The sequence below is a fragment of the Formica exsecta genome, unplaced genomic scaffold (assembly GCF_003651465.1).
Source record: "Formica exsecta isolate Colony F162 unplaced genomic scaffold, ASM365146v1 scaffold48, whole genome shotgun sequence".
Lineage (NCBI taxonomy): Eukaryota > Metazoa > Arthropoda > Insecta > Hymenoptera > Formicidae > Formica > Formica exsecta.
Genome location: NW_021852035.1, coordinates 301,110 through 326,740, shown reverse-complemented (window position 1 = coordinate 326,740; position 25,631 = coordinate 301,110). Strand labels below are relative to the sequence as shown.

Below are 25,631 nucleotides of genomic sequence, written 5' to 3'. Positions count from 1 at the left end.
TCAGGTCTAAACACTAGAAAGTCATAATCGCGAGATAAACATTGTTACCTTGACTCTAGGAGACATGTGTGGTCTATTCAGAGGCTCGCGTTCATCCATTAATGATTTTACCCGTACCTACCGACCGTATTTCATCGCGCTAATCCTCGCGCTTAATCGTAGGGTCGCGATTATTCATTCGCGTCTGGATTTACGACGGCCAACGCGAGAAAATATAGAAACCGGTGACACTCGGGATTAAGCCTCGCGCACACCGCAGAAAATAAGTAAAGGGGGGAAAGGATATTTTTCTTATTTAAAAAAAAAAAGGAGAGAGAGAGAGAGAGAAAAAAGAATTTTGTGCTTAGGCTAAAGACGCGCAATTCAGTATTCATAATTCACGTATACCTCCGGGCGCGAAAGGTGTCTAGACATTAAGAGGATGATTCATAATATTGTTAATTATGTTAATTGACGGAACCTATCGCTGCGGCTGCAGGCTGCTGCAATATGCACGAGCCTTAATAGCACTGCCACGTCGCTCGCTGTCACGTTACGAATGATGCCGCGGTGACTGTGTGGCATCGGGCAGCTCTCGAGGTCTCGGAGGTTTTCTTAAGAAAAAAAGGAGAGAGAGAGATACTCTCCGAGCGCCGTAACTTATGTTATTGGCTAGAAAGCATGATAATCCGGCGACACGTGGGAAATTCCAAACGACGTCATTACTGTACCGTATTCTTATTCATACGGGTCGATGGGGTTTTCGCGCGCGCTAACTTCGGGAATCAGGTGCATCGGTAAAGTGACCGTTGTCAGAGAAACTGACCATTAACTATATATTACTTATTTAGAATATCTGTTTTATGAGCAGTATAATCTCTCAATAGAAGAATAGAAGTTTTAGCAAAATTCCAATCAGACTTCTCTTTATTATTCAACCACTGAACTTTTTTAGTCGCGGAGATTCTATAATTCATGAATAACTTCTGCAATTTTATTCACTATTGATTGCGTACGAGAAGAACAGCTTTGAAAAAAAAATTTGAACTTTATCCGATATTCATGAAATATGAAAACGTGTGGTAAAAATAATTTTATTTAGAACGAAAATTATCCAACTTTTATAATTATTTAACTGTTCATTCACCGGTGCATTTAATCTACTCGCGGCTGCATTTAATCTACACACGACTGTCGTTCGGTGAAAAGTTGTCACGGAAGACGCGCGTCGATTTTTGGGGAACAATATAAATCTCGACGCAACGACGCTCGTGTTGGATTAGCAATTAGATAATGACGACGTGCGGATGTAGCGCGAGAGGATGGATCGTCAGCTTCTGGGAAATGAAAGCTATAAAGTTAACTCTTCCTGAATCTCGCGGCGAAGAAAGCCGGCGCGCGCAATGTGGCGATCATCTCGTGAAGAGTTGCAAGCGAGTGAAACGTACCTATATCGCGCTTATAATCATTTCATCTTTAAATATGCTGCAAAAATTTCTCGGCGCGCGTATTACAAGCAACGGACGATTAATTATGACGAGGGGATGACTGTGACGGTATGTAACAGAGATCTCGGACTGTGTGCGCGCCGCATCAAGATATTAATATAATTTCTATCACGATATTATCAGCATTCGAAAATGTTATAGGTTGTTGCAATACGCACACATGATACGTACACACATAGAAACGGCTTTATCCAGGACGCCGAGAGCGCACTCGGGCATATAAATCCTAATGTCGTAAACCACACTATTAATGCGATTAATAAATTAGTACCGACTATATGCAGTGTGTTTAAGCTCCGTTATCATTGTGCTTGTAAATGATTTAATCCAGCTTATATGCACAAGCGGCGGCTGACAACGAATGCACAATATCAGAAAAAAAAAATGAAACTCCCTCGCAAAGCGAGTGAAGAGGAAAGGGGAGTGACCGGTATTGCATAAAGATCAAGGTTTCTCATTATTATTCGATGTAATGCGACCAATATATTTTTATGCGATTATAGAGCATGATGTCACGATCGCATTGCGATAATTACATACTTTTATCTTTTATATTAAAAGAATATGATGAGAAAAGTATCAATAATAAATATGTTTGACATGACAGAGCAAAATCAAGTTGGAAGAGATCGCCGCGTCACATTTGTATTTAATCAACATTCACATGATCAATTCGCAAAATCCTCTGTCCGACAATAACAATTTTACATTCGTGCAATGTGTACGCTGCGACAATGACCCTAGCTACCTATATTACAGGTGCAGGAGGCGCCAGTCTCGCCGGCGTCCTCCTCTCTGAGCAACCCAAATCAAAACGAGAGCGAGCAGCAGGTCTTGCTGACGACCATGCAGCCAGTGAATGTGCTCGATCTGCACGAACCGCCGGCTGTTCATACCCTCCATCCGAAGTATCACCATCACCATCATAATCACTATCACCATCACCATCATCATCATCAGCAGCAGCAACAGCAGCAGCACATTCAGGGCAGCGATTCGGACGATGTGCAGCAGCGGAACGCCACGGCGACGGATGACTCGGATGGTCGGGTGACACCTGTCACCGAGACAGCCGCCGGTCTGATCTACAACGACGGCCAGAAGACGGTCATGTACACCCACGACAAGGAGATCATTTACGAGAACGAGCACGAGGTGCAGGTGGTCAAGTATCCGCCGCCCCGACCGTCGCCGCCGTCGCCGTCGCCGCCGTCGGCCTGCGTCACCCCGAGCCGCTCTTCAGCTACACTATCCGCAGCTGCAACTGCAACACGAGGATAATCTGTCGCCGACGGTACGGCACGCCGTAAGCGCGTCCGTACCGAATGGCGGAGCCGCGACCCCCACGACGACGGTGCTCGTGCTTTCAGAACTTGTCGCCGCCGACCCGGCCGTCGCCGGTGCGGCTGCAGCCGCGCAACAACTGACGCTCACTGCCGCCGCCACAGCTTCGCTTCGTGTTGGGTAAGTTTCTTCAATTTTTCCTCCTTTTAGCTTTACTAATTTGCACTTACTCACAGGTGATTTTTTTCTTTCTTCTAAATTCAATCGATCTCCTTATTCACGAACGTGACTGTTGTTACGAAAATCGAGAAGCATATATTTAGGGAAGTTCTGCGAAATCAATAAATATTTATTCATACGATGCTAATGTCTACCTCGTGCTATTAATTCGATGGAAGAATAATTCAAAATTGAAGTGGTATGAAATGCTCGCGTGAATGAAAGTTCTTACCTAACGAAAAACAGAAAAGCGCGTGTGCATGATAATATAATTTAGTGCGAGAATACAATTTCCATATTATCTCGTATATATCCTTATTTATTAGTGGTGAAAAATTTAATAATTATATGCAACATCATCGCTCATATGTTTATGTCGTTAAAAAATCCCCTATATGCATATTTCAAATATAATTAAGTCCATCCTGACTGTATAACAGTCATCTGATGATGGTATATTCGAGAGACGCGCGACAAGTTGTAATTCATCCTCTCCCCGATTATTGACTCACAATGCGTTTTGCGGTTTGTCTATCTGCACAGCGGATGCAGACCGCAACGCGGACACGAAAAGCAGTTGATGGCAACATAGACGTTAGTGTTTTTCATTAACACGTATCTCCATATGTGCATGAAGTATGTCAAAAGATATTGCTACATACAATGGCTCGCCATGTGCGTTTGTGGACGAGACTAAAAATGGATAACTCTATGTTGCCGCCTGAACTGCGCTTAATATCGTCTCGCTAGACGCGTTATAAATATAACAGTGGGTAAAGAAAAAAATTAATTGAAATGAATCATGTTTGTTCGTAACGATGCGAAAGACATTTGAAGACGTGATCACAAGCCGGACATAAGCATATTTTCCTTGTCGAGATTGCCTGAAGATATTCAATGTGATAATATATTAAAACGAGAGAACCCGAAGAGACGCGGCAAAGGTCAGAACGAAAAAATGGGGGGATAAGCTAAATGTCAGCTCCGGAGCTTGTTACAGTCTCGTCAAACGAATTTAGAGATTCAGTGGTTCGTTAGCGCGCGTATTTACGACACTGCGACCAAAACGAATTTTTGCGAGCGAACTTTTACGAGTTACGCGAATTTATTCTAAAGAAATTAAATATTCGTCGCAGATTGGAGATTTAAAGATATTCATCCAATTTGTAATTGAAAATAACCGCATGATCAGATTAAATCGATCGAGATTAAACATTTATTGATCTATTCAATATTGAATAACGATCGTACTGATTGAGTTTTTCCTAGAGGCATAAATTAAATATAGACAATATGACGAGATAATGACGTTCGCATATCGAACGAAACACATCTCGGTACAAAAAAACTAATAATATCTCTTTTTATCAAAATCTTGTTTTCCTCATTAGCGAATTATCCTAGTTGTTTACACGGACGGTAGCACGGACGCGGCAAAAAAAGAATCGGAACGATTGTATATATATAGCGCCAGAGGAGCGGAATATTATCTGCCGCGTGTATCAGCGTTGACAATTAACAATTATTGCGCGCACTTGGCCGCGAGCGATGCGAATAAGTCACGTTGCTATGTAGAATTTATTATTATGACACGGGAGAGGCTCTATACGATATATCTCGTATGCGCGCGTATGTGCGCGTACGCGGTATGATACGCGCGAATTACGCGCGCGCGTTCCACTCGCCGACAATCCGCCGCATGCGTGGAATATCCCGAGCCAATAACCATTAACTCCGCACACACCGGCGCGCGCCACTTTGCGATTTTGCAATAAAAATCAGCCGCAATTAATCGGCGTGAGATATGCACGCGCGAAGACCTTGGACGGTACGGCAAAAAAAAAGAGAAACATAAAGAGAGAGAGAGAGAGAGAGAAGAAAATCGTACCACTTCTCGCGAACGCTTATCTTTCGCGCTCACCCCGTTATTACGAAGCGTGTTATCATATGAGCTCGCCTGCCGAATTCCGCTCGAATGAGATTCCTTCTCGCGCCGACCGTTCACCAAACGAAGCGCGGGCCGCTCCTGTGTTTTTTCTTCGCCTTTCCATTTTTTCGTCAAAACACGGTTGGCACACACAGATTGAAAAAGAATCGGCCGACTCATTCCCGAGAAACGACGACTGCTTCCTCTCTCGCTAAGAGGTGTCTCCTCTTAGCGATCTTCGAAAATTCAAGTTCCCTTTCACTTCGCACCTTCAAACGCGTCACTGCGTTTCGACGACGATCGAGACGAGCAGTAGAGAGAGAAAAAGGAGACCTTGAAGAGATCTCATCATATGATTCACTCGCATTTTTGACGTTGAATATGATTTTCTTTCATGTTATCAATGAAGATGAAACATTTAATATGATGTAATATACGCGAGGAATTTTTCTGTTAAATTTATTATGGTTTTTTGAAACAAAAAAATATATATCTTTCAACTAATGAAATTATTGTCAAGAATGCAAAATACTTTATTTTTTTCGTTTGTCTTTAAACAAACATAATAAATAATTAATAAACAATTTCCTGTGCAACAAGGAAAATATTCCAAATAGAATTCTTTTGTTCTTCGGAATCGAATCGAGGAGAAGAAAGAAAAAAAAAACCTTTAGTGGTTCCTCTCCTCCCTATTCTCTTTGTCTAGTCCTCCATGATCAGAACGCAGTGCGCTCGCAAAAAAGATCCCCTTCGTGTTCTCTCATTCTCTTTCTGTGGGTCGTCCATAGCCGTAGGAATGAAGAGAGAGAGAGAGAGAGAGAAAAAGAATACCAGGAGCGCTCTCTTTCCATTCATCCATGGCCTCAAGAAGGAAGCAAGAAAATGAGTTTCTCTCGCGAATTTCCGTCTCCTTTTATGTATTTAATTTAAACAAGATTATAGTTCTTACTGTGTGTGTGTGTGTCTACTTTTTCGTAAAATATAATTTATAAATATATGTGAAGTAAAAAATATAACTTTTAGTTTAGCTTTAGATTATATTGTGAAGGAATATAATGCGAGAATAATTGATATTAATCCTCAAAATAAAAAAAAAAAATTTTTTAAGTAGAATGAAACAATTATGTCATCATGAATGAACAGAGCAGATGCGAATCGATAATTGCAAAATCTATGTATGTTTTATAATTGTCAATATACATAGATTGAAGAGGATATGTCTACTTATCCTCGACACTAGTTCGTCCCTTTAATTCAAGTTTCTTCCAAGAGAAGATTATCCGTCAGGGCATGCGGATTGATCCATCTTAAATTGTGAACCTGTCTCGAATTTAGCCGTCGGGCGAGCAATCGCGAACGAGTTAAGCCGTGGAATAAGTAGCTTAAAAGTAACGTGGGGAGAATAGATCTTGCTTTCGACGACAAGTTTCAAATCGACTGACTGAATTTTGATCCCGAATCACCCGCTCATCTCTCTCTTATACTTGGTACATTTCAAATTGCGCGTTATAAAAAAACTTATATATTTCTAAATAAATTGTTGCATCAATAAAAAAAAACAATAAAAAATATTTGTATTATTCTGAATTGACGTAGAATTATGCGATTATATTTGAATTTATTTATTTATGTAAAAAGAAAAATAATTGCTACATTGAGAAAGAAGAAAAAATTGTTATTTCGTACATAATTTATAATTTATTTCTTGTTACTCTTTTTGGCTCCAAAAATGTAATACAGTTTAATATATTCCTTAATATATTTGTACACATTCCGTCATATTTTTCAATTAGTCAAACGCTCCGAGACGTCTTGATACACTCGCTCAAGAACTAATCGAACGACTTCTCTGCCATTTTACAAATAACGCACGACACACAGACCCATTGCGCCGATCGATCACCGTCTCTTTTTCTCGAATCACCGCCGCGTTGGCCGCGATGTTATCAGCGACCCACGTGTGTTTGTGTACCATAACGGATATTAAAAACGTTCAAGGAACATCGGGCGATACGAAATATCTATAAGCGTTGTAGTTTTTGCGATTCAATAATTTGCATGGGCAAAATTTACGACGTTACTCCTACGCGTTACGGAAAACGCGATAGTTGTATCTTGAGGCATTCCGATTCTCGCGATCGGCGCCGACGGTTTTTCGCTCCGCGAAATTATAATGTTCGCGCAGCGACGGCTTCACACGTCGCTGATCACCGTGTTTTCCTCGTCAATGGGACGCGCTCGCGCAAATATAATCTTTGTCCCACGTGTGCGCGAGTATGCCGCCGCGGTAACCACAATAGCCGCACAATCGCCTAATGGCGAGGACCGAGCACCGCTTGAGGGCCGCGGCGGCGTAATCTATGTTAATACGCCGGCGGAGGTGGTTGGAGGTATAATAATAGTGTTTTCGAGGATGTGACGTCATACACACCGCCGCACACGCATACACGCCGCGCTTTTCGTGGATTATTTATTTGACAGATCTCCCTACGGGGCGTTTCTACGTTTATAACCCCGACGTTCTCTCTCTCTCTCTTTCTCTCTTTTCTCTGGGTTTGTATCCCACCATATACAGCGCGCGTTCGGCCGTCGTATATATACCGGTGTAAGTTACCGGTGGCCTATTAACGCCGGCGTGGAAGCACGATATATCCATGTATACCTGCAGGCGTGGTGAGATCGGTTTCGAGAACGCCCGCGTGCCACGGCTACGGAATTTTTCAGCTCCGCTTTCCTCACGCTTCTCAAGAAGCGCGGGGTTACGTAGCTGACGGCATCGCGAACGTGAAGACGCTATATTATGTAAATTATGAATGTCGCATTCAGCGCGGAGCGTCTACGTCAAATGATTATCAATTAACGTTGATATGATTTTCTATGCATAATGTTGGAAAATTATACGGTTGCCACATACGCGCACACATGAGAAAAAAAGAAAATGTATAGCGTAACATTAATGAATGTAATAAAGTTGTTTGTTATATTTTAATTGGCGCACATAAATGCCATTTATAATATGTTATAATAAAGTAACGATATTACACACGTGCTCGAAGCACGGGAAGGGGAGGGGGGGAGCGTGAACATCGAATATATCGTTTACGTATTATCGACAGCGATTAAGGATCAATCGATATAAACAGGCCGTGTAAATGTATCTTGCATGCGAAACGATGCGTTCGCGAATTATATCGCGTGGATACTCTCTTAAGTGTACACTCGAAATGAAATCGCATCCCCCTCATCGCGAAAGCGCCGCTGTATCCTGCGAATTTTTGGATTACCGGAGGCTAACGTTTTGTATGCGCGCCAAATTGCCGTAATGACGGTGCACCGACGTAAAAACTGTTTCGTTCGTGGAAACATAAGCCATGTCGTCCCTCGTCCCGTCCCGGGTCTGTCCCTCATCGTACATCTCTCGTCCATTTCTTGTACATCCTGTATCCCGTTCCACGAAGCGACTCTACAGTCGCTTCCATGTTTGTTCTATATAGATACGTCGGAAAGGAAAATTTATTTTAAGTAATTTATATATCTGACTGATATCGATCTTATTTTGCGCCGTGGTTACGTTTGCGTTTATGACGATTATGTCATTTGAACGATTAATTGTATAGAATATTTTTTTATGATTTTCCAAATTTTTCATTTGGAATTATTATCACAAAATAAGTACCATGATATGAGTCTTTGTGATAAGTATTGCCTATTATAAAGCAATTAATGTTAGATTAAGTCAAGTGAATTAATGATGTCTTCATGAGAAAGATATTAAAATATCAGAAAATATTTTATTAATTTTTTCTTCAGAGCATTAAACGTCTCTAATTTGCATCACTTCTATAGTTTTACGTAATTGTACATGAATATACATTGTAATCGATAAAAAAGGAATACTTAATTAATATATTCATTAATGAGAACGATTTGCACAAGTATCCCAAGAAATTGAATTACCGTCTATCTCACGCCGACTTTGCGAAAACGCTACTAAAATCCGAGATTAGAATCTTTCGCGCCGATTTCATAACGCGTTTTTTCTCACCGATCTTAATACATATATCGATGTAAAATAAACTACAAAGCGAATATACATATATAGTCGCAAAGGCATACATATATACCGCAATCACTCACAAATGGAAATCGGCTGACGTAAAGACAAATTCGTTCGTTTGCGTTCGTGAGTGATTATAATATGGCGCAATAGTGTAGATCGTGTATACGTGCGTATAAATACAAGGCCTGCCGTGTGTGTCGCCCGCCTGTGTTAACATATCTCCTCGCGAGCGATATCTCTTTTTTTTTTTTCTTCCTCCGCCCTCCTATCTTTTCCGTCTCTCTATCTTCGTACGGTCGTCGCGAATTTGCATCGCACGTAGGTGCATTAGTAAGCGTTACATACGGCTCCGCCGAGAAGTGAAACCAATCGTCGATAGCCGCGGTCGTCTGGCAGATCGATCTCTCGGCTCTTGCTCCCGCGAATCGGATCGGATCGAGAATCGGTTTCTCCCCACTCGGTTCCATTCCATGGCCTTCGCGTCGATTACGCCCCGCGTTTATGAATGCAAATTGAGCACGCTTATTGAACGGACTGACGCTCCTTTGTCAGTGCACGAGGATCGATCGGCTTAATATCCGATTTAATGGGAATCGTTATTACCGGTTATCTGCCCGTTGCCGCCCGCGTGTACGAGTTTTAATTTTCATTATCGCGCGATCAACGCGGAAACCGATCCTGATTCTCGGAGATTTTTATTCGGCAACGAATATAGTGAGAACTTTATCACCATTATAGCTCCGGATGCGAATCTTCGCATTTCCGCTCGATAGAATTCTGCCTGTATCAGTCACGCGGCGAGAACTATTTCGCTTCTCCTTTCTGTGGCTTCTCTCTCATCCGGCAAATGTCTGTTATTTCACATGCATCGCTCAATGGTCGATATTCAGATCGCAAATCGTTGGAACGCGAAGATAGGCTGCGCTCTCATTGCAGCAGATCGCGCACTTGCTCTCGCGATTTGGAATCCCCCTCTTGAAATCGGGGCGTAGCCACGCAAAAGGACTTCCGGCGAAAGAGAAAGAGAGAGAAGTAGCTTTTATTACTTTACCGGGGCCCTTTAAACGCGCGTCCTCGGCCCGCGGAAAAAATCCAATTAGTCGTCCCTCATCGGTCGTATCCTTGTACCGTGCGCGATGCCACGGGGCAAAAAGCCAAAATAAGGACGCGTGCGTGCACGCACGCACGCATGAAACAGCGGCGCGCATGAGACACACGCAAGAAAATCCGTCCGATACGTGCCCGCCGGTTAGGAATGCATGCGATACTTCGATAATATACGGCTACTCCGCTTTTGGTACTTAATGCCTCAGACATATTATATGTACACACATATCAAGTTTACATATATAATATTAAAAAATTTGAGAATTATTCAATGCTTTTTTTAATGTTGGAAAATTTGAGGATAATTCTTTCCTCGGCGAGATCTACTGCCAATGTGCAATTAAAAAAAAATTCTATTTTATTAATTGCTTCCTTTTTTCTTCTCTCTCTGTCTAACATATCGAAAACTCGAGTGAATAAAAATAACGATAAAAATTAAACAAGTGTAACGCTAATGACGCATCGCATACTCGAGCGTAGGATTCACTCGTGGTTCGCAGGATCGGCATGTTACGTTTACGCATGCGTGATGCGTGCACCGTATCAATAAACTCCGTGCATTTCCATACAGAGCGCTCGTAAATTACCAGAGCGCTTCATACGTTGAATGAACTGGCGAACGCGCGGTGGAATCGGATGAATCGCGGACGAGGCCGCTAAAGAGACCCGTTCACGTCGCCCGCGTGATAGTGACTTGTTTCCACGCTAGTTTGACGACGCTACTTCATTCAAGGATCGCGACCGGTTGAATACGAACGTGAGCGCAAGCCGGTATGAATGGAATTAGGTGCTGTCGATTATTTCTTTACGCCGTGCGATGTGCGATCGCTTTCAGCTTGTCCCGCAACAAAGAGCGTACGAGACGATCTGTTTGACATTTGCCGATTGAATAGTCTTTTGTATGCTAAACTGTATGCGTGCTTTAATTCTGATGTAGTATGTTAAATTGGTATAGTGGAATATATAATGTGAGAAATTATGAGACAGCAATCATAATAGATAATTTTGCTTTTGTTAATCACTTACAATGAATTTATATAGTATTATTTAGGTATATATTGATATATAACTTATAAGATTAAAGTAATTAACTCTCGAACATTTCTTTCTGGCAAATAGCATGATAAGAATGATATCATTACTTTATTTTCATATGAGAGTCTTCTCATATCCGTGTAATAAACCGCAAATTACTTTTTCCTCGTACAATACAATCGAAACACAACTCAGATTTCAAAGTGCCGACCGCAGATTTCCGCAGATTATTCCTAATTATTCCACATTATATTCCTAAGGTAACGAAAATATGCCCAAGATCTAGAAATTATCAGTATAACTATCATATACCTCCCGTATAATTTTGACATTCCATGAAAAATATGTATTTTATTGCGCATAATTTTTTATTCTCTGGAAACAAATTCCAAACACATGTACGAATGCGTAATAAAAATATCGTATCTATTTATAAAGGTACATGCTCGTTTTATTACAATTTAACTCAGCGTATCTGTGAATTCCTTCGTTAATAAAGGGCAATCTATAATAGTATTGCCTCAGTACTGCCTCAGTTCACATTGCGAGAAATAGCAAACTAGCAATTTAGTATAAAAAGCTATACAAAATTCTACAATTGATGCAAAACTCAAGCAACAGGTCATAAAATGCAAGAAACTTGCGCGTGCAGAAACTTCTGAGAATGCAGCACGTTCAATTCCGCACGTTCTAGAGCGAAGTGACGTGCGTTCAGTTGCGTCCATTGTAGAATGGATCTTAAAAGAGAGGCGTCCGGCCCCAGGATAATCCGATCGAGCATTGTGCGTGGTCGCGCCGCGTGGCGCGTCGCCGCGTCATCCGGCGCAACGAGCGGACTCGCCGCTGTGCTCGCGATAAACGAGCTCGGGGAAGGTAGGAGCGTATAGGTGAGGAAGTAAGATATAAGGTAGACCGATATAAGAGGACGTGAGGAGAGAGAGCGCGCACTCTACGCCGTTGCACGCATACTTGAACGGACGCGCGAGACAGAGATGAGGAGGAGAAGAAGGAACGGCGGGAGGAGGGAGGAGGGCAGGAAAGAGGACGTCGAAGGGCAAGATGGCCGCCGCGGCAGCAGCAACGGCGCGGTCCAGTCCTCTACGAAGAAAAGCGTCGGACCTCCACATCGTCGTTCGTCTCTCCTTTTAATTCCCACCGCTGTCCTTCGTCTGTACTTGGTGCCTCCCTCGTCCTCCAACCCCTCGCCCTTTCCCGCTTCTTTCCCCCCCTCGTTCCCCCCTTTACGGCAGACGCTCCTCTCCCTTTCTCCCCTTCTGCTTCTCGCTCTCCCTTGCGCTTCCCCCGACTGTTTTTTCTCTCCTTCTCGCTCCGCTTCTGTCGCGCTCTCGCCATTTCCATCGTCTCGTCGTCTTCGTCCCGCCAACATAACGACTCCGCTCGTTCGTTCTCCAATGAACTCTCCCTCCTCCGGGCGATCGCCATTATGCCACGTGATCGAGGAGCGTTAGGCTTTTATGCGAGCGGTTATCCAGAAAACCGGCGCAAAATCGCCGATCTGTACATTTATCGAATTACGATAGTGCCTGCCGGCAGACACCCGCCTCTCTGTCTGACCCTACTTGTTCGCGAGATTGTATCCCTTTCTAGCAATGGCAATAGAAATGTTTGGCTGCCGTGCGCGTTCTGACGATTGCATCGATTCTTATTAAAACAAATCAAATTAAAAGATAATTAAAAGATAATTATGGTCGTAATTTTAATATATATAGATACATATATGTATATATCGCGCGAAAAATATAATTCGCAATATTTCAATTAATTAATAAATTATAATTTTATAACGGGTATCTCTTCCCAATATTTTTGCAACACTATTTACATGTCGCAGAAACAAGCGTGAAAAAGAATTGTGGCGATGTTCTTCGAAAGATTGGCGTAAGTTAAAACAGATACGGTTTAACGAGAAGCGGTCTATCCTTTCCCGATCAAATCTTCGCGACGGTTTTTTTTTTTTCTTTTATCCAGTCACGCCCTATGTCGCAGCGCGACGATATCTCCGTGACGATAAGAAACCGAGGAAAGTAAGCAATTAGCGCGCCTGAGCAACGCGTCTCGTCGCTCGGTCGTTAATTAGCGAGTTCCGCGAGAATTTCGATACTTTGCGTGCCTCTCCCGTCGTCGGCTCCGGCGCGCTTACAACGCGATTGCGTGAGGACGTAATCGCGGTGGGGAGAGGAAATCGAATCGAGTGCGAGAGCGCGGTTTCATAATTATCGGCATTGCTTGAAATTATTAGTCATTAAAAGATTATTGTCGGTCGATCGGGCGGAGAGCGTAATTGCTCGCGTTATCTCGCGAAAGACGGCGTATATCTAGCGGCGAGAAACAATCGCGTTTACGTTTCGTGTTTCGCTTGGACACAACGAAATAAAGAAATAAAAAAAGGAGAGAAAAAAATGTCGATACCTGTGGCGGCGATGAAAACGGGAGAAACGCGCACGAATCTCTGAGCGCGCGTAATTACTTTGGAGCACGAAATATCAGAGAGAATAATCATCGCGTATTATTTTACATTTTATAGCTTGTGAGAGATAGATTTTTACGCGAATAAAATATATCAAGATAATCGATACATGATGCAATAACTAATAAACAGATTTTTTTCGTTTCGCTATCGCTATTTGATATTCTTGATGTTTATAATTATATGTATTGGAATATTGTATCTAAAAAGTTATTAATCTTTTAATACTATTATAGTAATGCCATTATTTTGTCTTCCTCTCTCTCTCTCTCTCTCTCTCTCATATCTCTTCACAAATATAAATGCGATAATTACATAACCAGATATATTCTGCATCGCAACAAAAACGAAAGCGATACATTAACCAATGTTATATGTTTTACAAATCGACCAGATTACAGGAGCAGCTCCTGGGTTTGAGCCGCGTCCGCCTTAACTGATTGTATTATATTAATTACAGCGCAACACGTTCAGCGGCGGGACGCGACTGAGATTAGATCGAATAAGGGACGGCGTAATCGGAAGGGGAGAGTCACAGATCGTTTGTCGTCAGGCATGCATTAATTCGTGCGATTTCGCGATTAACGATCGGCGCGCGGTACGGGGGAAGGGATAATTGCGGCCGGTTTGCTCGCGCTATCTATGTAGGAACGCGATTGAGAGCCGTGCGCCTTTTTGTTCGTGAAAAGCTCGTGGAAAATATACAAGCTCCGCGGCGGTCGAAGTCCGCGAGCCGGCCATCGGATACGCGTAATAACACCCTTTAACGCAGTATACGCTTGGCAATAATGTTGCAACGCGCCGGTCGGGTCCAGGTTGGTCCCGGCGGGCCCCAACCAACGAACATACATTCGTTCCGACTCTCAAAGGATGGTAGACAAGCCTCCGCCTAAGTCCGGACGTCCAATAAGTGATTTCACGGCAACAAACTCTCGGCGGAACAAATTTGTGCCTTCGAACGCTCGAAAAATCGCATACCCTCCTTACATCTATCTATCTATCTATGTAGATTCGGATCTCGTTTTGTTTTTGTTACCGTTAATCCGAAAGTGTAACACGGGTGTTGCTGCCGATTGCGGGTTGCTCGATATAAACGGTCTCGCTCGATTTTAGATTACATTCCTCGTCTTCTCTCTCTTTCTCTTTCTCTTTCTTTCTCCGTCTACATCATTATCGATCATATAATTCTTATACCGTATATTATTACGCTTACTTTATTAAATCTTACTCACACGGAAAATTCAGTGAACCATGGATTTGGTATTCGATAGAAACGTAATGTAATTCAAAACAATCTATAGTTATTATTATTATTGTAATTGGAAAAGATCTTAAAATATAAGAAACAATTCTTTTGTGAAAAGGATTTTTTTAAACTTAATTTTTTAAAGATTTTTTTAATTCGTTTATATATTTTATCTTTTAAATATCTTGAAAATTTTGTTGAAATTTTAAACGTAAATTACCAAGATCATTGCAGTAATATTAATTACTTTGTCAATTTTACAGATATTTTAAATCTGCTTGCACCATATTTTTTAGAATCATTTGTATAATTGTTACTCGAAATGAAAAGTTTAGTAAGATAATTCATAAGGATAAATATCAGCTGAATTAAAATCGTCAGCATGTTCGCGAAACGCTTAAGATAAAGATTTAATAATGGCTTTCTCGATCGCTGTGGATATCTGCAACGAGAGATCGCTGGCAATACAATTTCCCCATGCTCGCTCTGTTCATTTTTGCCAGCCGATAGATGCTTAATATCATTGAATTAATAACATCTGTTCTTGCAATTTATTACTTCGATTGCGTACAATATTATTCGCAATTAAATTAGCAGCTCTCGCTGACTCAAAAATGTCCAATTGTCGCGGCAGGTTTTACAATGTCTAATGTAATTATTGATCACATGAGACCATTCATACGATTAATAGATTCGAAGCTCACAATAATTTACTTCCATTGATATCTTAAGTACATTTCGCTGAATGGCGATCATGTGCGCGATACGTGTCAAAATCTGACACTAGTTACAAATCATAGACGCACTCGAAGCTTTGAGATTTGATTAATAATGTAGCATGCTAATATAAATCAATGGACGTTAATCCGTCGATCGATTCGCTGTTGTGAAGCGTAATAACACCTATTCCAGCGGTATACGCAATAGATGTAACGGATGGTGACGATCGTTACCATCCCATCGACAGAATTATCGCTCAGCGGGGGGAGTTCCTGAATCGATCCTCGCGGCGAATTTGAGATAATCGAAGAGACGCGTCGTGGAAATCGCTTACAACGACGGCAACACGAAAACCACGCTCGACCGGAGTCTGTTAATGAGAGCGCTCTGGCCGATAATCGGCTCATTCGAGATCGGTTTGTTAACGAACCCTCGGCACGTTATCCTCGATTTACCACAATTTCGCGGCAAACCGTTTACGCGCACCGCTATATTTCATCGGCGTCCCGGCGATCGATATCTGCCGCGATAATTATCGACGTCCGTCGTGGTATGGAATACTTTACGGCCACCGAGCACTTACCGACGCAATTATAAAGGTGGTTAATGAATGAATGAGAAATTGACGCGATCAGGTGTATTTCATAACCGGCGGTCGTAATTAATAAAATTGTATCTGCCAGCGAGAGCGGCACGCTAGAATATTCAAATGCACTGGTCGCATTTCTCATAAAGGGGAAAGCCGGCGATTAAGGAAAATTTGCAACGGCATTCCGCTCAACTAGAACTTACGATTATGGGGATAGAGGCGGAAATGGAGACGAGAAAAACATCAAGTAGACGGATAATCGAATATTGAACGACGTCGTCGCGTCTGAGGAATTTCAATGGGGGATTATTTACCTACGATTCGATAAAAGATTATCGTGAATTTATGTCGGCGAATTACGCCACGAAGCTATAAGCAGTGTGAAATTTATTCGTAATGAAAATGCAGTTGTTATAAAACTACCAAACATCTTTCACACTCCTACACATGCACATAAATCGTAAGATAAATCGATGCGTCAATTCACGATGCGAATTTCGAGTGTGTTTGTGCAAATGCCGAACGGAAACGACGAGAACAGGCGCGCGTAATGGATAAAATGAGAGAGAGAGAGAGGAAAGAAAAAGCCGTGTCCAAAGATCATTTTTGCTGGAGGCGGCAATAAACGTTTGTCATTCGAATTCGGAAACGCGCGGGTGATTCATCGGCGACCTTAAAATAAACGATGATGCGCCGTTGCGGCTGTCTGAGAGATTTCGGTATTAAATTTCGACAAGTCATGTTAATCGCAGCTCGCGAATTTTTTTCGACATAAATCCCACATCTGACGCAAACGTAAATTCAATTTTTCCTACTATTGTCTCTTACGCTGTAAAAATTTCATTTTCTCCATAACAAGAATGCCATAAAATATAATACAATGACAGTTAAAAAGTAGCTGTCATACATTGATGCACAAAGGAAAAAGAAAATATTATATATATCGCAGTTGTAAATATCTGATATAAATGCGAGTACCTTGCAAAAACAACTTCATTAAAATTCATTCATTTATTATTATCATAATTGTGATATCATTAACCACACAGTTTTCTCATAAATTTATCTCCATCAATTTATTATTTTACAAATGTAATATCTACAAATTACATTTTTCCAAAATATCAGAAAAATTTAAGATACATAAAGAGAAGGTAAAAAATAAAGGTCTGAAAATCGGGCTGCTGGTAACTGGTTTACAGTTTGCAGTTTATAGATATCGATAAACGAGATAGGAGAAAGGTACGGCTTCATTCATAGAATCTCAGATATCGCTCGAGCATCGGCGGGGCAGCGGCGGCGCGACTCGGCGCACATATAAATGATTATCTTAACCCGGCCTCTGTAAGGTTAATGATCGCCCAAGGGTCGCGTTAAAACACCCTCGATGCGGTTAGCGCTTCGAAGGAACGAGACGGAGAGACGGAACGAGACGGACAAACGAGAAATGAGAAAGAGAAAGAGAGACACGCAGACTCGTGTGCGGAACAAGTGCAGGCCTGGTCTTAGCGGCTGCAGGCGGGCAGACAGGTTGTCCAGATTCCACGGAAGGTCGTTTGCTTTGCTTACCGCGGGTCGCGAGAGGCAGTCTCGAACACCGAGCACTTCGGGCTCAAACCGTAGTAAGCTAGAGGGGAAAGAGAGACAGACGGACGAGCGAGCAAGCGAGAAGGAGAAATAGACGATGCAGGTCGAACGGAGAGAGTCGACCGCGAGTAAGAGACGCGCGCGGTGACACGTGCACGTACACGTGTGTTTGCACGCGACTCCGCGGCTACTCGCGCGGCATAAATGTATGCGTTTTCTCGTCATCCATCGCTCCTTCACTTTGTCATCTTTACACTTTTTCTCTCTTATTGATTAGCAAGTGTAACCAGACATCTCTCGCTGATGTACGCTCGGTCTCTGACCCGGTCTGGTGTACTAGATGGTTTTTAAGTAGCTAATCTTCACACATTATATATGCGCGTACTCGAATGCAAGTTTGTGCGAGTGTGTGTATATGTTGTGTGTGCGTGCGAGTGTACTATGTATGTGATACGACGTAGAGATCTGCTTTTTTCGAATTATATTCCAAATATCGAAACCGAACTCGGAAGATATTTTATATCGATGAAAATTAGGTACACTCAAAAAAATGTCTTGCTGATATAGGTAGATTTCTAGGTGTCACAACAAAAATTTATCGCTATTTTTTGTATCTGTTAGAATATTGTCTGTTACATATAGAATTTATAGCAGCAACATTCTAATAATATCTTCTAGAAAATTTAGGTCCCATTGCCAAATGTTAATCACTGCATTGGATAAATATGAGTTTCGATACTACAGAACGATCTTTGTGAGAAATATAACTGCCAATTATAACTGCAGCATCGAAAAATTGAGAAAAATTGTTTAAAAGAGCTAGATAGATTGAGCGCGTTATACAAATATGTTAGACGTGAGGATTATATATTCATTTGTTTCTTGCCGCTAATTTTTTCTGTCTACCACAGCCAAACTTTATAACAAGTATGATTGGCCTTAACATGGATAGGCGCCACAGAAAAACATTCTTTCTAAATTTCACAAACAGTTCAGATATAAATTCTGTCTCTGTCACTTAGATTGATTAAATGCGAAACATATGCGATATCACAGTATTTGCTAATCATTTATGTACCTCAGTTAATTTTGCGCACCCAGAAAATTTTTGCTGTAGTTGCAATACCACTTTTTTGAGTGTAACGTTGTACAGAAGGACAGATTTTTAGCTCTGATTGAATAATATAATCTAATTTGTAACTTCAACATTGCACATAAATCATGGAAGCAGTAATTTTAATGACTAGATTGTTTTTAACCAGGCATGTATTATATATTTCTACAGTCTAAATTTTTATGAATCTATTAATGATAATTTCTCTCAATTCAAAAATCAAGATCTCATCTCGTCTCTTTATATATGATAGAATTATTTTTTAGCCGTCTACACTAGCGTTAAATCGGATAAATGTATAGGAAGTTTAACTTCTCTCTCTATTATGTAGACTATATAGAAATTTTAGATTCATCGAAATTATACGCGGATTCAATTTCTGTCTCGAAACTCGCGACAGAAGAAGAGGGATATCAACAGATACCGGATACCCAGTTCTGACCGGAGAAAGCTCCGGCCGATGTGTGGGCTTATATGCTGATGTGCGCGATTCGCGTGTGTGTCGCTCACGCGGATTATTCGCGCATGGGTGCTCTCGCGTACACGTGGTATCCCAGCGAATTCATGGGTGTGTTTCTCTACCTCGCCTTCCGTGGAATTCTTGATGAGATCTATCTGCATTGTGCTTCGCGGACAGGCGCGAAATTCTCCGAAAAATCTCGAGCTATAACAATAACCGCATTTTCTCGTTCGAGAGATCGAGAAAAGTTGCACATTTACTTTCCGGAAGTATATTATTATTATTTAAAAGCAAGTATACAATTTCCTTCACGTAGCGGTATTATGTAACGACAAAGATCATGATATGATATGTAATGATTATAACGAGAAAGTATAGTTTCTAGCGTTCGAACGTAAAAAGATAAATCTCTGCGAAACAATTCGTTTAGAATTTTTTCCAAAAAAAATATATACATATATATATATACTCAATTTGCAAATAATATCGAATCACAGAAACACGAACGGTTAAATTAAATAACCGACAAGATCTAATAAGCAAATGTAACCCACTGTCGAGATTTATCAAAGATTAATAGTGAATTATGGCCATTAATCAGAACGTAGAATTTAGATAGCATAGCTGGACGGTATAAGTTGCGTCACACATACGCAAATCTGGTTCCGATAGAACCCTCTCGACGAGAGAAAGAGAGAAAGAGAATACTATCGGTGCCTTTTCACGAGGGTGAGCTATACCGATAGTGATACACAGGAGGTGGGTTCTACGTCAGTCGCACACAAAAAAGGCGTTCCTTCAGACACATTTCATTTTCGCCTCATTCTCAGCCGATGAGTGCCAAGCTCAATGAGGAAGAATTCAACTCTAGCGAAGTAGGTAGGCAAGGAAAAAGGGGAGGGGGGAAGGGGAAGAGGAGGCAGCTGTCCGCGGTCGGATCCACGGTCAGGTTGCTTTTTTTAGCCGTTGCTTGAACGACAGCCACGAAGAGAGCACAATCGGCCGGAATTAGCGAGCCTTGTGCTATCTCGCGTATTGTTCGCGCCGAAGCGACGTGCACACACGCTCGTGCTCGTGCATATCGGCTCACGCCCTCGGACGTTCGCGTCATGTAAGCGCGCGAGCAGCTGTTTTTCTCGCGTCATACGTGAGGAATGCCTTTGATTTACGACGGTTGCGTCGCCGATTGCGACTTCGCATGCTCGCGAATGAACGAAAGAGTGGCGACGTGGAAATGCTTTTTATCGTCCCCGCCGCCTTCGGCGGTGGATGTTCGCTTGTTATCCCCGCGACTGCGTGACATCACGCATAATTATGAAATTCGTGCGTTTGAACGAGTTCTCGTTTACTCGCGTGCTACTTACCATAAATTTTCCTCGTCCGATTGTTAAGCTTTTTCTTGTCGAGAAGCCGCGGTTGCCGAGATAATGTCTATGCAAAGCGCTGAGGATAGGTATAGCTTGTAATACAAAAAAAACTGAGTTGATACGAGGATGATTGCAATACCAACAGTATCTTCTCTGGCTAATTTTGTAGCCAGACCATCATTCAAATAATGTATTCAAATAATTATTTGATATATGACTACAAAATAACTGAATATCGAATGACAAAAAGTTACAACTGTATGTATATTGCCATTTCTTTAAAAATATGAAAAATTGACATGAAAGATGTTATTGTTAAAAATCAATAATATTTTTACACCATAAAATATATAATCGTATCTCTTCTTTTCTTTAATTACAATCTTTTCTTGAAAAAAATCGGCTCTTAGCAATGTAATCATTTTCTATTTAGGAGAAACGATTTAGATATTTCATGCAGCGTGAAATGGGTGATGGTTTAGAAAACAGATTTGAATATTCATAATTATAAACAAATGGAAAAGTATATTCTCGTAAACAGGATGCAAAGCGTTAGGTTGGGACAGCTGATAATTCGAAAGATGCACGTACATGTAACAAGAACGTAATAATATGTAATTATATATTGACGATTTTATCTCGGATAATTATCGTATATTATGCCATAAACAACATGCGAGGCTGAAATCCTATTTTGATCTCGCAGTTGAAATCAAAGTACTCAATCGATTAAACCTTGAGCGATGTGTGACTTGTATTTAAAGTCAAAATAGTTTCGCTGAACTGATTGAGGAGATTGTACAAATTATTTTTATAAGTACCCGCTATTTTTGCTACCTGTTACTATCTAAATGTACATTTTATTTATGTAGATATCTTATTAGAGTCATCGCATTTATTTTTTGTCGTCTCAATTTCATTTATGCAAACAGCCAAGATTTTATCTCTCGTATAAACTATGCCATTCGTAACAATAAACATCGGTAACGATTAACCATATTGAATAAATGATTTTTTTGTAGATTATCGCAATTGAAATGAGACTTTGGTTATCATTTACAGACAAGGCTGTATCCAGATCGGTCTAACATCGCGTTCGGTAACGGTCGCCAGTCACGAAAGATTACAAATTCAAGTGCGTGTTTAACGACCGCTATGGATCTTCGCTTTACGATCCATAACTCAGCTTCCACGTTTCCCTCACAAACAGCTCGATAACAGAGACTTGGAATTAATCGTGAAATCGTGACTCTCTCTGTCCCTTTTTCTCTCACCGGCCGATACATTTCTTATCTCTAGTGCAGTCAAGCTGGTACACGATCAAGTTGTCGCGATCGGCGCGTAGTGACGCTCATGGGATCTTGTTTCGCTGATCGTCGTTGAACTCGTCGGATTAACTCTATCACGAGCGCTAAAATAGTCCCGCGATTATGGTGCGATAACCCGAGGCCGCGTCCAGGTTAATTCGCCTCTTAAAACGGCTCGAGACATACTTGTCGTCTTGCTATATTACGCGCACCTAATCGATACCTCGATATATCGGAGAGTTTAATTATTCTATGAAGCTGTAATATTAAGTAAATAAACAAATGATTATCAACGGTGTCAACATGAACATATTGAACGCGAAGTCATCGTGCTCCGCGAGTGGAATATTAATCCGTTTATACCGTGAAGCTAGAAAATTTCTCATGTTTGGCGATGAGAATCTATGCCGAAATAAATCTTGCTGCCTAGTGGAGATAAATCTTTCTACAAAGTTGTACCAACTGACATTTGTTATGGATGTGATTGTATCTGTATGTGATTATCGGTTTCTGAAGATAATTAATTTTGGTTAAATTCATAACTGGCCACTCCCGGTTGTTCCAAACATATCCATTTTAATTTATAATGTAAATTTATTTAAAGTGTTACATGTGTGATTTCTATCTTGATGTGTGACAGTATTTTCACACAATCTCAAGAATCTCAATTTTTTATGAAGAGAAAGCGTTTGTGATTTTTATTTCCATCCGAATTACATGTATATGTAACACAAAATTTTTTAAAACATAAAAGCAGCTTCGAAAACAGAATTTGGTTACAACAATCGCGCTCTAACGGCAAACTGGCTTTGCAATTACCTTGCGATAAGCATTATCTATGTCGCGAGTATCATTTCCCACGCAGCATTAAGTACGTAATCGTAAGAACTCGCATGCTAACGAGAACGCGTGCGTTTTATCGAGGATTCAACATGTCTACGACTTTCTGCACCGTTTTTCCTAGCAGTACTTTCGGAGATAATCGAATATTCTAGATTTTCATAAAGAAATCGACGTACCGTGGCGTTCAAACGTATTTTAATAAATTTGCGGGTTAGCCTGAAAATCGCGCGACCGTATCGACGAGAATAAAACGCCCCGGCAATTATGTCACGATAAGCACCGTTCCGTGCGCGAGTTTTATCTTTAGTGTTGGTCTCGAAGTGGTTACGTCCGGTCGTTTCAGCGAAACATATATCGCAGGAATATATCCTTTTCATCAACGAGGAGAAACGCGATCTCGATGGCTCGCGTATTTCACGAACGTGAGTGCGCCTTCGCCCCTCGTTTATAAAGAGATTCGTTTCACCATCGAGGGGAGATGCAGCGACACGCTTATCTTAATGCGCTAATATGAATTCTCTAATTGTCCCTCTTTGTGTGTACTAATCGCACCTCATAAAACGTCATCCGATATTGTATCTAAGTGATTTCTCAAAGGCAATAACGGCAATTTCAGATTGATTTAATGAGCATGAAAGAACGAAATGGATAGCCCATGACACGATAGCGTTGCATTTTGCAACTATAAAATCCATGCGTGCTTGTCCAAGAATGCTAAAAAAATTTTTTTTGTCAACTAAATTATTGCCGCCAATATACTCTTCTTATCCCTGTATAAAGACACTTCGAATATGCGTACTATACTTGAGTAATGACTTCATTGAGGATAAATCTATGAAATATATATAAAAACATTTCCTAAATAATGAAATAATATCGGCATTTAATGCTCAAAAATATTTTGATTTATAAATTTACACACATAACGTCTTTCCTTTCTTCTACTTTCACGACGCATATCACGGAAAAAAAAATTTCGCTAGCGAATCATGGTTTGCAAAATAAATTTCTAAACTACAGCAAAACAATTTGTTATTGCACCTAATAAATAGCTAATATCACAGCTAAGATATTCGCTGTTGTACCTAATAAAGAGATATCATAGCTAACAATAAAATGTTCGCTGTCCATATATTACGACTGAAATCTATTTACCACACGCAGTTCTAGCTACGGCAGCTAATTTTTTTTCCGTCTAATGATGTTCTTATATTATTCTTAACACGAGGAAGAAAAGACTCAGGACAGACGAAAAAGTTCAATTGAATGAATCAATCTATTCCTAATGCAATATAACTGGCGCATTAGAAAGTCATAACTCGGAGTCAAGTCATTTAAATTGCATCACAATGTTGCATGTCGAATAAAGTGCATATGACAACTATTCATTGAGATAATAGAGGCAAAACACTTCCCCGATGAAAGATACAGTTTGCCGCGGTTGAACTGACGGGTGTTAGCTGGTGACATTTGACTCCAAAATATGTTCCGGTTAGATCTTCTGACCTCCATGACGTATTAGAAAGTCATCATATCAAGTTTTCTCCACGCGTATGTATACAACGCGCTCGTGCTATAGAAATTTGATTGCTTTATTAAAAACAATACTATCAATCATGAACTGGCATGTAATAACAAAGATGTCAGACGAGCTATTAATGCATTTCGTGAATCGAGTGTATTAAATATGAGTTATGATCATACAAAGGTGAGGGAAGGCAATTAAGAGCCAGCGAGGTAATTTGTGCGCAAATTTTATTATAATGTAATAATAGTATAAATACACAGAACAGGTGTGAGTCACACATGTTATCAGAAGGTAAATATTATAACGAATCTCCGAGACAGACTGTCCAATAAAATATATTATATTAAAAAAGCAATTGCTAATACGAATACACCAAACAAGAGTGAGTCACATATGTTGTACGGAAGGTAAATATTATATATAACGAACGTTCGAGACAGAGTGTCAAGTCTCCCCATATCGCACGATACACAAAGTAAATGAATACAGAGGGGTGTTTATAAATAAGACGGCATAACATTCAAAGTTTTGATAATTTATCGCTTATATTTGTGTAAGTATGATATGAACATTCTGTGTCTATCTGTAAATTAATATAAGGGCTTTAAATTAATTAAAATTGATTAATACAGGCTGTTTTTACCTTTTAATATATATCTTTATATACATATATATGAGTTATGATTTAGACACGAGAAAACGTAAGAATTTAATTAATATTTCCCGAATATCAAAAACATTGGCGCAAATATCATATATCTATAAAACATCCGTTTTACTTCTAATTATTTAATCAAAATGTTCTTATATTTAAATATTAAATATAATTTATTTAATAACTCTATTTTACAGAGAAAAAATATTAGAGAGGAAAAGAAATATAATGAGTAAGAGTACTAATTTACTTGGATTTTATATTTCAATTAATTCGACTTTAATATTCTAAAATTCGAATAAAATCCACATATATTCGTGCTATTTGTCATCTATTTTAAAGTTGTTTAAAAAGATCCATCTTTCTTTATCCCTTTCCTCTGTCACCGTCGACGATCCCCATCAATTCTGCGACGTCCTTTCAAGGAACTTGCTTGATTCGCCTTCAGGTATCTCGTTGCGTACACGCAACGACATGCGTGCTCGAGACGCGTGTATAAACGGTGTAAAGAAGAAAAGGAAATGTATATACCTATATAACCTAAGCCTATCTATCGTGTTGGAGCACCGTGTGTTCGATAGAAAGAGCGAGAAAGAGAAAAGGGAAAG

At 40.5% G+C, this 25,631-nt stretch overlaps 1 protein-coding gene and 1 long non-coding RNA gene across 2 annotated transcripts in view; one reads left to right on the top strand and one right to left on the bottom strand.

Moving 5' to 3' along the window:
* LOC115241354 (protein grainyhead) overlaps positions 1-25,631 on the top strand; it is a 149,861-nt gene that overhangs the window by 9,836 nt on the left and 114,394 nt on the right. Inside the window, 2 exon segments of the mRNA XM_029817070.1 lie at positions 2,247-2,716; positions 2,718-2,951. Of these exon segments, the coding sequence (XP_029672930.1) occupies positions 2,247-2,716; positions 2,718-2,951 (704 nt within the window).
* The window catches only part of LOC115241355, a 94,432-nt gene that overhangs the window by 31,799 nt on the left and 37,002 nt on the right, over positions 1-25,631 (bottom strand). The gene's annotated exons all lie outside the window — the stretch shown is intronic.